At 55.3% G+C, this 15,578-nt stretch overlaps 1 protein-coding gene across 3 annotated transcripts; it reads right to left on the reverse strand.

Moving 5' to 3' along the window:
• Positions 1-2,721: 2,721 nt before the first annotated feature.
• Positions 2,722-13,990, reverse strand: SLC11A1 (solute carrier family 11 member 1). 3 transcript variants are annotated; one of them, XM_061148757.1, is made up of 15 exons: positions 13,684-13,990; positions 13,010-13,143; positions 11,892-12,014; positions 11,462-11,581; positions 10,263-10,369; positions 9,768-9,838; positions 9,363-9,430; positions 8,804-8,959; positions 8,034-8,192; positions 6,594-6,683; positions 6,347-6,466; positions 5,788-5,937; positions 4,230-4,303; positions 3,392-3,545; positions 2,722-3,257 (listed from the first exon to the last, which is right to left on the reverse strand). In XM_061148757.1, exons 1-15 carry the CDS (start codon positions 13,754-13,756, stop codon positions 3,144-3,146), a joined length of 1,713 nt encoding a protein of 570 aa, XP_061004740.1. In that variant the 5' UTR covers positions 13,757-13,990; the 3' UTR covers positions 2,722-3,143. The 3 variants fall into 3 exon arrangements, with proteins under 3 accessions (XP_061004740.1, XP_061004743.1, XP_061004742.1); XM_061148760.1 differs by having other exon boundaries at positions 13,010-13,120; positions 13,684-13,727; XM_061148759.1 differs by lacking the exon at positions 13,010-13,143 and having other exon boundaries at positions 13,684-13,989.
• Positions 13,991-15,578: the final 1,588 nt, after the last annotated feature.

The raw sequence follows: 15,578 nt of genomic DNA on the forward strand, positions 1-15,578 counted from the left end.
ATCTCCGGATGCCCAGCCGGTGCTGACCCCAAAAGGAAATGGGCGGCGGAGGGCTGAACGAACCCCTGGCCTCGTCTCTAGTCTGAGCGGCTCGCCTTCCTTCTCCTCCCGCCCCCGGAGGCTGAAGCCTGGCCGGCTGGCCCTTCGACGGTCAGGGGAGCGGGGATAGGGCGGGCTGGACCGCGCCCCCCCAGCCCGACCAGTAGCTATTCCCTTTACCTCCGGCCCCTTAGACACACCCCTATCGTCCCCTCCAAGACTTCGAGGTTGCTGACTCCTCCCAGGAGACCTGCCCTACCCCACTTACTCTGCCCAACACCATCCCCCCATCCCCCGGTTTCGGGGCTCGCCAAGGTGCCCCTTCCGCCCGGGCAGGGTGGATGCGGACTGAGTCCCGACACCTGGGCAGTGCGGGCTCTAGGGGTCTGTGGGGACTGAGTTGCCGGTGGAAGCGTTCTGGAGGGTGGGGCGGATTCTTCGGGTTTCCCCGGGAAAGGAAACACACACCCAGCTGCTCTCTCCCTACTCTCTCTGATACAGCAGCTGGGGTCGCCGTGCAGTTTATTTTTATGTTTCGTTGGTTTGCACTCAAGGAGAAATCAAGTCATGGGGACTGTGAGCCGAGAAACACTAGGACTCAGCCAGGCTCGGTCTGGCAACTCGGGACATCATCCAGCATCTCAGCTTCCCCCTCTGACAGCTGGGGTCCCACTCGGGCAAAGTGGTCAGGTTGAGAGAAAGACAGGAAGCCCTGCCCCGAGGCCCCGCGGCACACCTGGTGTACCTTCCCACAGGGCAGGGTGGATGCGGAGTGAGTCGGGAGGTCTGGGGGTGTGTAGTGATAAGAGTTGTGGGTGGAAGCTTTTGGGGAGAGTTAAGGTGTCAGGCCACTCCGAGCTGGAGGATTCTCTAGTTAGATCTGAACACAGGGGTGGGGGGTGGGGAGGGTAGGCTGGGAGGACCAGGGCTACTGGGAAAGGGGCAGCCTTTTGGGTAGGGAGGGGTCCGGGCAGGGAAATGACTGGCCTTGGCCTGACCTCATGGCTAACCTCTTACCCAGACCCAGGGCCACCCCTCAGCTGGCCCTTTGGTCCCCTCCCTCTTCCTTCCCCCCCAAGTTCTAAGTTCCAAGCTTGACTGCTCATGTGACCAGCCGGCCTGTTTCTCTGGGGAACTCCCAACAAGGCTGTGTCTCTAGCTTTTGCACACACGGATACACAACCCCAACTCCTAGCATGCTCACCTCCCCCTTGAGAGTTCCCCCTCCATCTATTCAGTTTTCAGAATACTGTCTAGTACTTGATTTTCTCTGGACCTTGCCTCACTTTTTGCAGGTGTGCTGACACTGTTACCGGTTTGTTGTGGTTTACTTACCACCCAACTCCGCCAGGTTAGTCTTTATTTAGAGACTGTGCCTCCCTCCCCCTTGTCCAGCACAGACCTGGTGCCCAACTAATGCCTAGAGAATTGTTTAAAGAGGTGGACAAGGGGTACAGCTGGGGGCACCTCCGGGAAGTAGGGAAAAGGGTCTCCCCTTTCTTGGCTACCTGGCCCCCATTCATCCCCTCTTCCAGTTCCCGTGGGCCCCATCTTCTCCAGGGCGCCAGGAGAAGAGGATTGGGCAGATTTCTAGTCCGGGTATCTCGCCACCGTTGTGTAGGGTGAGCCAGACCTGTCCCATCCCAGTCCTCTTAGAGGGCCCCACTTGTTTTGTTGCCCTTTTAAGAAAGAGGAAATTCTTCTCATAAACAAGCGCCTCAACCTGAGCGCAGAGCCCGACTGCCTGCCACGCTGCATCCCCGGGAAATCGGGGGTGCTTCCAGGCACACCGCCCACTCCAAGCTCAGTCCGGGGGAAAGACTGGCGGCCCCTCCTCGCCGCTGCTCGCCACCGGGGCTGGGGGCGGTGCGGGGGGGGGGGGGGTCCCGGAGACTGGAAGAGGCCGGAGGAGGGACTTGGGGGAGCCTAGAAACAGCTTAGGGAACGTCTGTAAAGTGCAGTCCCTACTAGGAGCGAAGGGGCACCGGGCCGCTCCCTACGGCCGAGGGGGTTCCCCGCCCACGAAGCTCACCCCTCACCCTCCAGCCTGGGCGGATTCCGAGGCCCCCCGGCGCGAGGCCGGAGTGACCGCCTCCTCCTCTTTGGAGGCGGGGAGTACCGGCGCTCGGAACCGTCCCTTGCCCCTAGGGGGAGCTGGGAGACAGCGCCCTGGGAGCGTCTACTGCGCGGCGTGGGAGTCTCGGCCGCCTGGTCCCCTGGGGAGATGGCAATGAATTGGGCCTCGGAGGCATGGACTCTTGGGTTCTTTGTGACCTGGTGCCCGAAGGGAGGGAAACCACGCCCTCGTTCTATTGCCTGGAAAATGGGTTTCGGGTGGAACCGAATGGCTGAGGCCACTCCAGTGAGAGTAGGAGCGAGAGGCAGACATTCGAGGAGGGGGATACTTGTTGATGGTTCAGGGATTTCGTGCTTGCCAGTCTCTGTTTCCCTTCTCTTTTGGATTAAGCGGTGAATTATCATTTATTTGGGCTTCCCCAGTGGCTCAGCGGTAAGGAATCCGCCTACAATGCAGGAGATGCAGGCGATGGCGGTTCCCTGAGTAGGGAAGATCCCCTGGAGGAGGGCATGACAACCCACTCCAGTATTCTTGTCTAGAGAATCCCATGGACAGAGGAGCCTGGTGGGCTGCGGTTCATGGGGACGCAAAGAGCCTGACACGACTGAAGGGGCTAAGCACAACGGCATTTATTTAGCATTTTCAAACTCTTATTTTTAAGTCAGTTTGGAGCCTGGGTCCCGCCCTGGACTGGGTGGGTCTGTCAGATCACTCCTGTGATAGTGGTCAGTAAATACTTTTGGAATTATGATTCTATTGTTTTTAAATCTGAAGTGCTAGGCTCTGTGTTCAAGTGTCTTATTTACAATCATTGCAAGGTAGGTGTCCCCATTTTATAGTGAAGAACACTGAGATCTGAGCTAGGAAACAGCAGGTCCCTATGGAACTCACGTCGTCCGGCTTCCAGAACTCCCTCTCTGTCTTGCTGTGTGTGAGCACGAGCACACACACACACACACACACACACCCTTGTCTGGCAGGCCACTGTGCCCACTCATCCCACCCGTGGCCGGGCCCTGGTGGGAGCTCATCCCGAGGTCCTCCCATTCTCCTGATCCTCTTCAGGAAGCCCATACAGAAAGCGTTGGTGGGAACTGTGGGCCAGAAGAGTGGCTCCCTGGGTGATGAGACAGGTCCAGACCTGAGGGAGGGGTGGCTATGAGGAGGGGAGAAGACCCACAAGGAAGCCCCCGGTGCATCCCCGCTACGCCCTCCATCTGTGGTCTCCTCTCCTTGCCTCCTCCATCCCCCAGGCACCCGCCGACCCAGCAGTACCAGGTAGGTGGTGAGGCCCAGGTAGGCTGCAGCCAGCAGAGCTACAAGGCTGAAGTAGGCAGGGTGGGGAAGGCTGGGCACGTAGCTGATGACGAAGTAAAGGTTGACAGCGCAGACCAGCACCATGATGGAGGAACTGATGACTTTGCTTACCCTTGGGAATGAGAGGGAGATTCAGGATCGGGTGCATCACCCCCAGGGCCCACAGTCAGCCTGGAGCTAACGCAGGCTTCCCGGGGCTGTGGGGTCTGGTGCAGACCCCTGGCCATTTTCTGCCCCCTGGGCTGGCCAGGCACCACACCAGCAGGATTTGGCAAGAGTGGAGGCTGAGGTCGTAGAAGGCAATGGCAACCCACTCCAGTACTCTTGCCTGGAAAATCCCATGGATGGAGGAGCCTGGTAGGCTGCAGTCCATGGGGTTGCTAAGAGTCAGATACGACTGAGCGACTTCACTTTCACTTTTCACTTTCATGCATTGGAGAAGGAAATGGCAGCCCACTCCAGTGCTCTTGCCTGGAGAATCCCAGGGACGGGGGAGCCTGGTGGGCTGCTGTCTATGGGGTCGCACAGAGTTGGACACGACTGAAGCGACGTAGCAGCAGCAGAGGCTGAGGTGAGGGGGAGGAGCTCAAGCTCTAGAAATAGCCCCTGGCTCAGGATTCCAGTCCTGGCTAGCTATTCTTCCTCTTTCTAGCTATGTGACCCTAGGCAAGTTTCTTAACCTCTCTGATCTTATCAGATACTCCTTATCTGGAATGGTGAGAATTCCTACCTCTTGATGGTTGTGAGGATCAAGTGTGATAACGTAAGCCCAGTGCTGGGGTTGGGGAGTACTCACAGGCCATTGGCAAACTCCTGCATCACGGCGGGCATGCTGGTGAAGGTGAGGATGGGCAGCACAGCGAAGGGAAGCTAGGAAGAGTCAGAAGAAAGAGGCTGAAGGACCCTGCCGTTAGAGTACAGTGAGGAGGGGAGGAGCAAGCCAGGGCTCCAGTCACCCTCTGCTTCACTGTGCAACCTTAGGAGTCCCCTAACCACACTGAGCCTGTTTCTCCACGTCTATGGCTTCCACTGTGTGTGCTAGTCGTTCAGTTGTGTCTGACTCTTTGGAACCCCACAAACGATGGCCCACCAGGCTTCTCTGTCCATGGGATTTCCCAGGCAAAAATCAATTCAGTTCAGTCACTCAGTCGTGTCTGACTCTTTGTGACCCCATGGACTGCAGCACACCAGGCTTCTCTGTCCATCACCAACTCCTGGAGCTTACTCAAACTCACGTCCATCGACTCGGAGATGCCATCCTAACCATCTCATCCCCTGTCATCCCCTTCTCCCGCCTGCAATCTTTCCCAGCATCAGAGTCTTTTCCAGTGAGCCATTTCTTCGCATCAGATGGCCAAAGTATTGGAGCTTCAGCTTCAGCATCAGCCCTTCCAATGAATATTCAGGACTGATTTCCTTTAGGATGAACTGGTTGGATCTCCTTGCAGTCCAAGGGACTCTCAAGAGTCTTCTCCAACACCACATAGTTCAAAAGCATCAATTCTTTAGCACTGAGCTTTCTTTATAGTCCAGCTCTCACATCGATACATGACTACTGGAAAAACCATAGCATTGACTAGATGGACCTTTGTTGGCAAAGCAGTGTCTCTGCTTTTTAGTATGCTGTCTAGGTAGGTCATAGCTTTTCTTCCAAGGAGCAAGCATCTTTTAATTTCATGGCTGCAGCCACTATCTGCAGTGATTTTGGAGGAATACTGGAGTGGATTGCCATTTCCTTCTCCAGGGGATCTTCCCAGCCCAGGGATCGAACCCAGATCTCCCACTGCAGACAGATTCTTTACCGTCTGAGCCACCAAGGAAGCCCCAAGGTTGTGGGGGCTCCAAAGCAGGAGAAAGTGCTTGGGGGCTCTGGCCCCAGGCTATCTGAGTGTGCATCCTAGCTCTGCTATACTGTGCTTAGTCACTCAGTTGTGTCCAACTCTTTGTGACCCCCATGACCTGTAGGGGGCGCCAGGCTCCTCTGTTCATGGGGATTGTCCAGACAAGTATACTGGAGTGGGTTGCCATGCCCTCCTCCAAGGGATCTTCCCAACCCAGAGATCGAACCCAGGTCTCCCACATTGCAGGCGGATTCTTTACCATCTGAGCCACCAGGGCAGCCCCGAGGCTCTGCTACTGGTCACTTAATTGCGTGCATCAGTTTTTCCATCTGCAAAATGGGGGAAATGGTGGTTTCTACACCCTGGGGCAGCTATGGGGAGTACCAGAACCTTGTAGGTAAAGTGTGTTTAGAATTGTGCCTGGGAGGTGGGGGAGTCTGGGGAGGTAGGGAATTGCTGTGGTTCCTGTTTGGCCCCACAGGGCGGAGGAGGTGGTAGGGCCCGCAGGCTCACCAGCAGGCTCTGCAGAACGTTGAGCAGGTCGTTGAGGCCTGACAGGTCCCGCAGGTCCCTGAAGACAGCCACGAGCACAGTGGGCAGGATGGCGCAGGAGCGAGTGAGCAGGACTCGGGCGAAGCGTGACCACCGCAGCTTCAGGAAGCCCTGGGACATGCAGTGGGGAACTCGGCGGTGGGATGCAGGACTGGGGTTCCAGGGGAGGAATCCTCCATCCTCCCTCAGCCCATCTGATACCTGGAGGAACCCTCTGTTTTTCCATCTTTGAAATGGGGGCAGCTCTGTCTATAGTTGGTGGTGAGGGGATAGACGGGGGAAATTGGGGACTAGGTTTTCCCCCCTACAGCTGATTGCTGAAGCCTAAACCGTTTTGGAGAAAAGGCTCCTATTAGTCCTGGGTGAGTCTCAGGCCTCACCTCCCTAAATCTCAGTTTTCTCATCTGTGTAGTGGGGCTTATAACGGTACCCATTGGGCTGCCTTAAGGATCAAGGAGGCCCATGTCGGAGTCCTGAGTGGTCTGCCTTGTGCTCAGACACTGGCCCAGCCCAGCCACACCTCCATCACAAACTGTCCCGCGTAGGTGCCAGTCATGGTGGAGCTCTGCCCAGCGGCCAGGAGACCCACGGCCCAGATGTAGAGGGCTGCAGGGCCAAAGAGGCAGCCCAGGATCACGCCCTGGAAGAAGGGGTGTGATCAGACCCTGGACCCACCCCCTCCTGGTACAGACTCCGCCCCTGAAGTGGGCGTGGCGAAGGGGGTCCCGCTGGATCCTCGCAGGTGCCCAGCCCCGCCATTCGCTTACTCCTTGGTAAATGTCCACTGCCACGGTCAGGTTGTTCCTGGGAAATATCGTCGCATAGTCGTGGAGGCTGCTGTTGGCACAGATGTTGAACTGCGGGCACCGGGCAGTAGGAAGGAGATGTGAAGCACACACTCAATACGGGAAAATCAGACCTCCAAGCCTTGACCAAGGGTTGAAAACTGGGTGACCCACAGTCTGAATCCAGCCCGACATATTTTGCTTGGCCAACAATTTTTTTTTTTCTTTAATGTGAATTTGTTGACAGCGTTTACAATTGAGAAGCATTAACAAGCCTGGTTTCTAGCTTCTCTTTGATGGTGAGAGCTAGCATTACCACAGAGACACAATTGGCTGCCAGTGACTCAAGCAAACCCACAGGCCCTTCTCCCTTACCTGGGACCCACTTCCCACAGCTCTGCGACTCGGGTGGTCTCGAAGACAATGTGTGACTATAGTTGGCCATCCTGTTTAGATCTCTCTCCTTGTGCTAAGGAGCAGAGACTCACAGAGGGGTATGACCTCACAAGGTCACTCAGCAAGGCACCCAACAGTGCCTGTGTGCCCCGAGTCCTGACTAGTCTGTTCCGGCCCCACCAGCCCCCTTTAGTGCCTCTGGACAGAGATCAACCCCAAAACTGAGACAGACCCAGGTCCCAAATCCCAGAAAGCCAGGGAGGAGCTGGTTGGTTCCTTCTCTTTCAGAGTCCACTCAAATACCATCTCATCCAAGAGGCCTCCCCTGGCCACCTGGGCTAATGTAGAAGCCCCTCCCCCACCAGACCCCCAATTATGTTTCATCACCCCCTTTATTTTCTTTACAACATTGTTCATATCTTCCTTTGAAATCAATCAACTGATTGGTTGATTTTTTTTCCAGTTTGCTCACTGCCTCCAAAATTAATCTGCAAGAGGGCAAGGCCATTGTATCATTGGCTGCCGTATTCCCATGGTCTAAGACACTGGGTGATACAAAACAAATGCTCAATAAATATTTGATGAATGAATGATGGTCTGTCTGCTAGTAATGAAGAGTATTGCTAGAAACTCAAGAGAAGAAACTGACTGCTTGCATATTCCCAACCTCACACTCATGCTTAGGCAGGCACCCCCTCCCAGAAGGTTCTCCCCACAGCTGGCTGGGCAAATCCTGCCCATTCTTCAGGTGCAGCTGGAATGCTGGGTCCTCCAAGACTCAGCTCCCTCCAATAACCTCCCCTGGATGTGTGTGCCCTGGAGCCCCTGGTGTGGGGGCTGACCCTCTACAAGCCTACAGGGGGCAGCTGTGTCTCCCCAGTAGGGTGGGAAAGGGGCTCCCAGTCAGAGGCCAGGGTCAAGACTCCCTCCCCTACCAGTGCAAGACAGAGACTCAAAGGGCTTAGCTGCACTCTTTGGAGTGCCCCGCAGAGCTTGAGGGGCGTGAATATATGGGGTGTGCCTCACCGCAGCCTGGTTGGTTTGCTTGTAGAAGGCTTGCCCAAAGACAGCCATGACAAAGAGGTTGATGAGGAAAGAGACAGACAGGGCGATGGTGGCTTCAATCAGGAAGTACATGTTGGCTTCTCGGATGTCTGCCCGCCGGGACCGGTCTACCTCTCGAGACTATGAAGGTAAAAGGACGGAAGCATCGAAGTCCCTTAGAGTTGTCCCAGAACTCTCTACCCTCATACTCTACTTATGTTCCCCTAAACCCCGTTCTCTCTAAAGCCCCCTTGCATGTTAGTCTGGGATAGTCCTTTGTTTCTGTCTCAGGACCTTTGCACTTGCTGGTCCTTCCGCTTAGAATATCTTCTCCCCTAATCTTCCTTCCCATCCTTCATGTTGCAAAAGTCACCGCCTTAGAAAGGCCTTTGCTGGCTACCTTTTCTAGGGGAGCCCCCCTCCTCAGTCATCCTCCATCAGGCTTTTTTGTTTCTTTCAGAGCATCTTTCACAATCCATTTCTTTCCTTTACTATTGACTTGCTCATGGTCTGCCTCCCCGACTAAAAATGCATGCTCTAAGAAGCCAGAGGACTTATCTGTCTTTTCCCTCACTGACCCTCAGCTCCCAGCACACAGTAGACCCTCTCTTATTATATATTGAATAAAGAATGATTCGCTTCCCTCCTAAATTCAGAGGCAGGCGTCGAAGGGGCGGGGCTTCAGCCTTGGGGGCGGGGCCAGCGTGGCTCTAAGGGAGAGCGCGTGTCTTCCTCCCCTCCAGTCTGCTCACCTTGACCAGGGAGGAATGCAGGTAGATGTTGTGGGGCATGATGATGGCGCCAACGATGCCCACGGCCTGCAGCAGCTCGGGCTGGCCGCAGCCTGCGCAGGAGGGCAGGAACAGGCCCTGAAGCAGTGCTCCCTGGGCAGGCCGTGCCACCACGTACTGTGGGGTGAGTGAGAGTCGCTCAGTCGTGTCCAGGTCTTTGTGACCCCATGGGCTGTAGGCCGTGGAATTCTCCAGGCCAGAATACTGGAGTGGGTAGCCTTTCCCTTCTCCAGGGGATCTTCCCGTACTGTGGGGAGGAGCCTCGTTAGGCCCCGCTCCACCCCTGAGCCTCGGTTCTACCCTCCAGTCCACTTCCGACGCTGGAGTTGGGGGAGAGGGACTGGAGAGGGGGTGTGGGGGAATGGAGGGGGAAATGGGGGGTGGGGGGTGGGGGTGGGTGGGGGTGGGGGTAGGACATGGCTAAGGTCCTCTCCCCTGTCCCGTCAGGCTCTGCATGGGGCAGAGTAGCGTGGCTAGGGTGGCTTTGGTGCAGGGCCCTGTTATGGCTCTGGCTTCCCACCTCATAGCCGAAGGTCAAGGCCATTATGGTAATAAGAAATCCAAAAAAGGCTTCCAGCTTCCGCAACCCTAGGGTGAGAGCAAAGGGGCTGAACAACAACAAAAACCACCCAAAACCAAAATTGTAACTTAAGCAATTATTAATGACTGATATCCTGAGCACTTTGTTCCTGGCACTGTGCCCCGGGCTTGACTGGTGTTACCACAGTGAATCCTCCCCACAGCCCTGTGACCTCTGTGCTAGTATCTGCGTGTTGTAGATGAAGAAACACTACTCTAAGTTGCTCAAGGCTGTGCAGAGCGAGGTTGCTCAGAGCCCTTCTCCCAGTTCACCAGAGCACCATTACATTCATTGCCAGCCCCCTCCTCGCCCGAGTCCCGCTGGGGATGAGGGACACACACCCACCGTAGTTATCGAGGAAGAGGAAGAAGAAAGTGTCCACGATGGTGATGAGGACACCACCCCAGAGTGGGATTCTGAAAGCAGAGCGGCCTGGGTCAGCCTAGCCCGGTTGAGGAGTCTGGATCTCCCACCCTCAGGGCTGGAGACCGTGGAATGGGGCCTCCGGGGAGCAGGCACTCAAGGGGCCCCAGACAGCTGAGGGAGAGGGGAGCCGGGGTGCTGGAGACCTAAAATGGCACCTCCATGCTGGGCGGGGGACCAGCGTGGTAGGGAGCTTGGGGCTACAGTACTGAAGCCTGCAAGATGACCAACATCTGTCCAATTTGCAGCAAGTCACTTTACACATCTGGGTCTCTGTTTCCCCATCTGGCAGATTAGGCAATAACTGAGTCAGAGATGACTGCAGGATGAAGTGGTCAGGGGGAAATAGAAGGCCTGGGGAGGAAGCGGCAGCTGTTCCCAGCCCTGGGCTGAAGAGCTTGGGCCCCTCTGGAGTACCGTCCAGCAGAGAGCAGACTGAATGCAATAGCCGTGCCAATGACTTCCTGCATGTCTGAGCCCACGATGGCTAGCTCGATGGTCAGCCAGAGGAGAATGCGGGGCACCTAGGGGAGGACGAAATCCCGTCAGCAAGGCTGTCTCTTGTCTCAGTCCTGCACCCGCCTGTCTGTAGCTGATTCTATATGCCTGGGCTGGAAGCCTGCAAACTACATTTGCAAGTGTAGCCTTGCCATTTGGCTTCATGGTGCCATGGTGGTTTCACGTGTAAAATTAGAAACGTCAATTAAATAGAGTCAGGAGATAGGAAGAGGAAGCTTCCGCGCCCTTCAAAGATAGCAGAGCCCAAGAGAAAGAAGACTCTTCTTTGCTGGAAAGGACTTAGGCACTGAAAAGTCATAGACTCTTTGCTATCAGCCTCCCAACTTCCCTTTTCCCTCCATAAAAGTGTTCTCCTTCCCTTGTGTAGAGTCCTTGCAGGTGGCTCCCCATGGCTACAGACCCTGAATTATCATTCTCTGCTGATCCTGAATAAACTCATCTTGGCTGGAGAAATATCTGGCTTAAAATATCTGTTTTAGGTCAACAGTAAGAAATATTTAAGGAAAATTAAAAAACAGGAAGAGATCTTTTCCCTCCTGCTTCTGGAGCTGGCCCCAGCAAGGGCGCCACGTAGCCTGGGCTCCAATCAGCAGTGATGGCAATGTTTCTAGAAGCTCGACAGCAAATGATGGTCCTTGGGTTTCTGTCCAGCAGCTTTCTGATCTCTGGGTAACACCTCCTTCTCTTGTTCCTTCAGCTCTGTCAATACCTTTGTGACTACATCCTGCATTAGATGCCTTTGACCAATCCAGTGGTATAATTTCTGTTTGTTTGCCTGGACGCTGACAACAGCCAAGTCCCCAGTGTCCACCCCAGCCAATAGTCATTCCACTCCAATTTTGCCTCACCCCCACCCCATTTTTCCACCTAGGCAAGTCACTTCCCCAGGTTTCAACGTCCTCTTCAGTAAAAAGAGCAAGGTACCTCTAGCGTCCCTCCCATTCTGCATTCTATTTGTTTGAGCCTCAGCCTTATCTATCACGTGGACTTGCAATGCTCCACTTGAGATGATATTTTTATTTGATCATCGAAGCTTTCAATGGCTGTTTGGGATTTTGTGGCTACAGTTTCTTCCTGTCCAGGGGTACCAAGCTCACCTTAGGGTAGTAGAGATGGCAGACCTCGCCCAAGTCCTTGCCTGTCACCACGCCCAGCCGGGCAGCCAGTCGCTGGCAGAGCAAGCCCAACACTGTGGCCCACAGCAGCACCCAGAGCAGCTGCGAGAAGTTAGGGAGAGGCTGTCAGCCAGCGGGGCTAGTTTCTGATAACCCCCAAATTGCTGGGACCTTCTAACCTAGGACATTCACTGGGGAGAGGATGGGGGAGACAAAGCTGGAAGACAATGCCCCCTACACCCCACATTCTGGCATGGCTGCCTTGGAGACCCTTTTCTGGCCCATTTGAACTTAACACCTGTTCCTGGCAACTCTGGCCAGGAAGGCCACTCTGGGGAGTTGTGGCAAAGCTGGGGGTCTCCACCCACTTAGCCTGGTCACCGCCCTCCCCACGGTGCCCCGACTCCGTCACTTTGAAGCCAGCCACAGCCCCAGCCTGAAGATCTGACTCGATGTTTCCTGGGTCCAGGAATGCGATGCTCATGAGGAATCCAGGCCCCGTGAAGGCCCACAGCTTCCGCAGGCTGAATGCACCCTGTGGAGGGGAGTGGAATGAGGGGACTTGGGTGGGCACAGCTGGCCTTGGCCAGCACCCAGTTGATACCTACCCAGGCTCAGAGGCCCAGGCTGGCCAGCCCTGCCCTAGATTCCCCATTCCTGGAGCTATCACCTGGAGGGTTAGTGGAGCACATGGGTGGGAAGGACTTAGGATTTGCTGAGTCATGGCAGATCAGCTGTCTGGATGGGTCAGTTCTGTAGTCTACACCTGATTGGCCAGCCTCTTGCAGGCCCTGACTCAGCAGATCCTCAGAGCCCAAAGGGAAGCTTTCCTGGGTCAGACCTCCCTGGTCCAACTCCTCCCTCCACAGCCCCTTCTCAGACCACAGGGCCTCCTCTCTCGAGTCCACTAAGCCGAGGGTCTCCCCACCCCCATTCCGGGGAGCCTGAGTCTCTCTGAAGATTCTGGAAACGCAGGATGACGTGGAAAGAATCTGTCTGCAGTGCAGGAGACCTGGGTTCGATGCCTGCGTTAGGAAGATCCCCTGGAGAAGGGAATGGCTATCCATTCCAGTAATCTTGCCTGGAGAATCCCATGGACAGAGGAGCCTGGTGGGCTACAGTCCATGGCATCGCTGAGAGTCTGACATGACTGAGCAACTAACACACACCCTGTCTCAGAAGCCAGCCCGCCGGCGTCACCTTTCCCATGCCCTTATCTGCTTCCTTTCCTTAAATATTACAACAAATCCTTGAGGCTGCAACCCAAACTCATCCCGGCTCCTTTCCCCTTCCTAGGAGAGCTGAGATTCATTTAAAAAGCCACTTGGAATTTTTAGACAAATACTAAGCACCCCAGCTAAGCACCGGGGGACAGAAGCAGGAGGGCACCAGTTCCCATTGTCCGTCACTGCGGCTCAGAGCCGGGAGGGACTGGCCCTGGTCTTCAGGAGACCTCCCTCCCCAGACTGCTGAGATCCCGCACGATCCGGTGCATCCTGAAAGACCCCAGGAAGTCTCCAGCGTTCTCACCAATTCTGTATCCGGAATGGGGATCTTCTCACTTAGGTAGGTCCCTCCGGGAGGCGCTTGCTGTGGCCCTGGACTGGGTGGGCTGGAGATGGAGCCATATCTGGTCCCTCCCTGCTTTGGGGGGCCCATGTCACCTGCGAAGGGCCCCACGAGCCTTCATGAGTGACCTCCCTCTTTCTGCTGGCCCAGGGTTAAAGCTATCTGTCCTCTTCCCCCTGCTCCTCCTGGCAGAGAGGAGAAATGAAGGCCCCACCGAATCAGAACCCTTCACTCCCATCTTAGGTCCATCACCTCCACCCATGAACCGGACACTCCGGAAGATAGTGGAGCCTTCAGGGTTCCCTCCTTCCATGGGAGGGCAGAGATTCCCAGATCTAGTTCTCTCTCCACGGAGGATGTGGAGAGGGACATGGGTTCCGAGGAGGCAAAACACACCACCGCGTGCCCCGGGGCCGCATCCCTGCCACCTGCAGGAGCCAGGGAAGCTGCAAGGGCTCTGGGTTCACAGAGACCAGGCTCTGCCCTTGGAGGTGTGAAGAGCCCAGCCCCAGCCTGGTGTCTGGAATTGCGGTTGAGATCCACACTCCCATGGAGCAGCAGGGACTTCCCTTGCCTGCCCTGACTCTCCCCATCACACCCCCACTCAGGCTCTGTCCCTGGAGGGGGCCACTCACCTGGCATGAAGACCGCAGACTCAGGCAATCTCTGTGCGAGTGGCTGGCATGCCGGGCAGCCCCTCAAGGGCATGGCAAGCCTGTGCTTCCTCTCTCGGCAGTGGTGATCGTGCGGGTCCACGCCCTCTTGCCCATCCTCAGCTGTCTTCACACACAGGCACGTTGTGAAACACTTTCCAAAGGCAGAAGTGGCCAGTTCTGGAGGAAGGGTATGGGTGGCCGCAGTAAGGACATTCGTTCCCCTCCTGGCCTGAGCCCCACAACACCTCTGGCTCCCTTCCAGGCACCCTGAGTTCTGCACCTCTCCCAAGTTAGCTCTGATTTTGGACAACTTCCTGCCACTTGGGCATGCATGTCTAGATCACGTGACTGCCCGCCAGCCCACCCTCACCCTGTACAAGCAGTCAGGTCCTTCTCCTTTTCAATCTTGGGTCCCATGGCCACTGGGAGGAAGGGAGTTTGATGGCTGTCTAGGTCTCGGTGTCCCGCTGACTGCCTCAGAGGGAAAGATCTTCCGGCCACTGCCACAGGGACATACATTGAAGATTCAGGCCAAAGAGATCCCCAGAAGAAAGAGGCACTGGAATTCTGGTCTTGGTTCTGCCACTGATCCACTTGACATTGTCATCAGATCACTCTGAGCTTGTTCCTTCAGTTAAATGAGGGGTTCAGTCTAGCTAAAAGGTCAAAAGGTGCCCAAGGAGGCCAGGCAGGTAAGATAAACTATGAGACCTGTTGGGAATGAGAAGAACAGTGCTGGCTCAGTGCTCAATGTCAAACGATGCTCAGCCTCAGTATCAGGGGGAAGTAATAGGGAGTGGTGGTGGTTTAGTCGCTAAGTCGTGTCCGATTTTTGTGATCCTATGGACGTAGCCCGCCAGACTCCTCTGTCCATGGGATTTTCCAGGCAAGAATACTGGAGTGGAATGCCATTTCCTTTTCCAGGGGATCTTCCCAACCCAGGAATCGAACCCAGGTCTCCTGCATTGCAGGCAGATTCTTTACCGACTGAGCTATGAGGGAGGGAGGGAATGGTGGAGACAAAGGTCCTAACCTCTGTCTGAAGAGGGCGGTGCTCACAGGGTTCCAGCCAGTTGTCACGTGCGGATGTGGGTCCACTGTCACTATGTCGTCTGTTTTGTCAAGGATGCTGGAAAATTTATGCAACATATGCGTTTGAATACTGGGCTCAAATGTTTTGCAAATATTGGGTGACCTAAGCAAGCATTTCTATGGGCCGGATTCCACTTTAGGACGATCAATCTGTTCGCTCTAGACCCTTCCAGCTCCCAATCTCTTCTCCTTGCCAGCTGCCAGCTCCTTTATCCCCCCACTTACCTCCCTCAGAGTCTTCTCCCTGCCATGCCCACTCATGTCTTCTATCCTGTAACCTTTCTTTTCTGCCAAGAAGATTCAAAACTCAAATTGTCATGGGGTTTCCAACTCCAAAGTCTGGGCCTCCAGACACAGAGAAAATCAGCGCTTGTTCCCAAACCCAGACTTGATCTGGGATATGATGTTTCCCCAGGCTGAGTCAAAAACTTGAGCCAAAGCTTGGAAACCCAGGGTGGTGGGAGGCAGCCAATTTCCTGGCTCCTTGTTGATGAGAGAGGCTGGAGGGACGAGAGAGGCAGGGGTAGAGGGGTGAATGGTTGAGTCACAGATGAGAGAGCAACATAGTGGTTTGTCACTGTGCAATCTTGTTGCTCAAGCCACCAGCCTTGACCTCTAGGGTTTACACAGGTTTGCAATCACTACTTTGGACTCAACGTGGGGTGGCTGGGGGATAAGGCTGGGCTAGGAGGCTGTGATGGTTTAATTTTTGTGTGTCAGTTTGAGCCATGGGGAGCCCAGTAATTTGGTCAAACATTCTAGGTGTGTCTGTGAGGGTGTTT

This window comes from Dama dama, chromosome 8, assembly GCF_033118175.1.
Source record: "Dama dama isolate Ldn47 chromosome 8, ASM3311817v1, whole genome shotgun sequence".
NCBI lineage: Eukaryota > Metazoa > Chordata > Mammalia > Artiodactyla > Cervidae > Dama > Dama dama.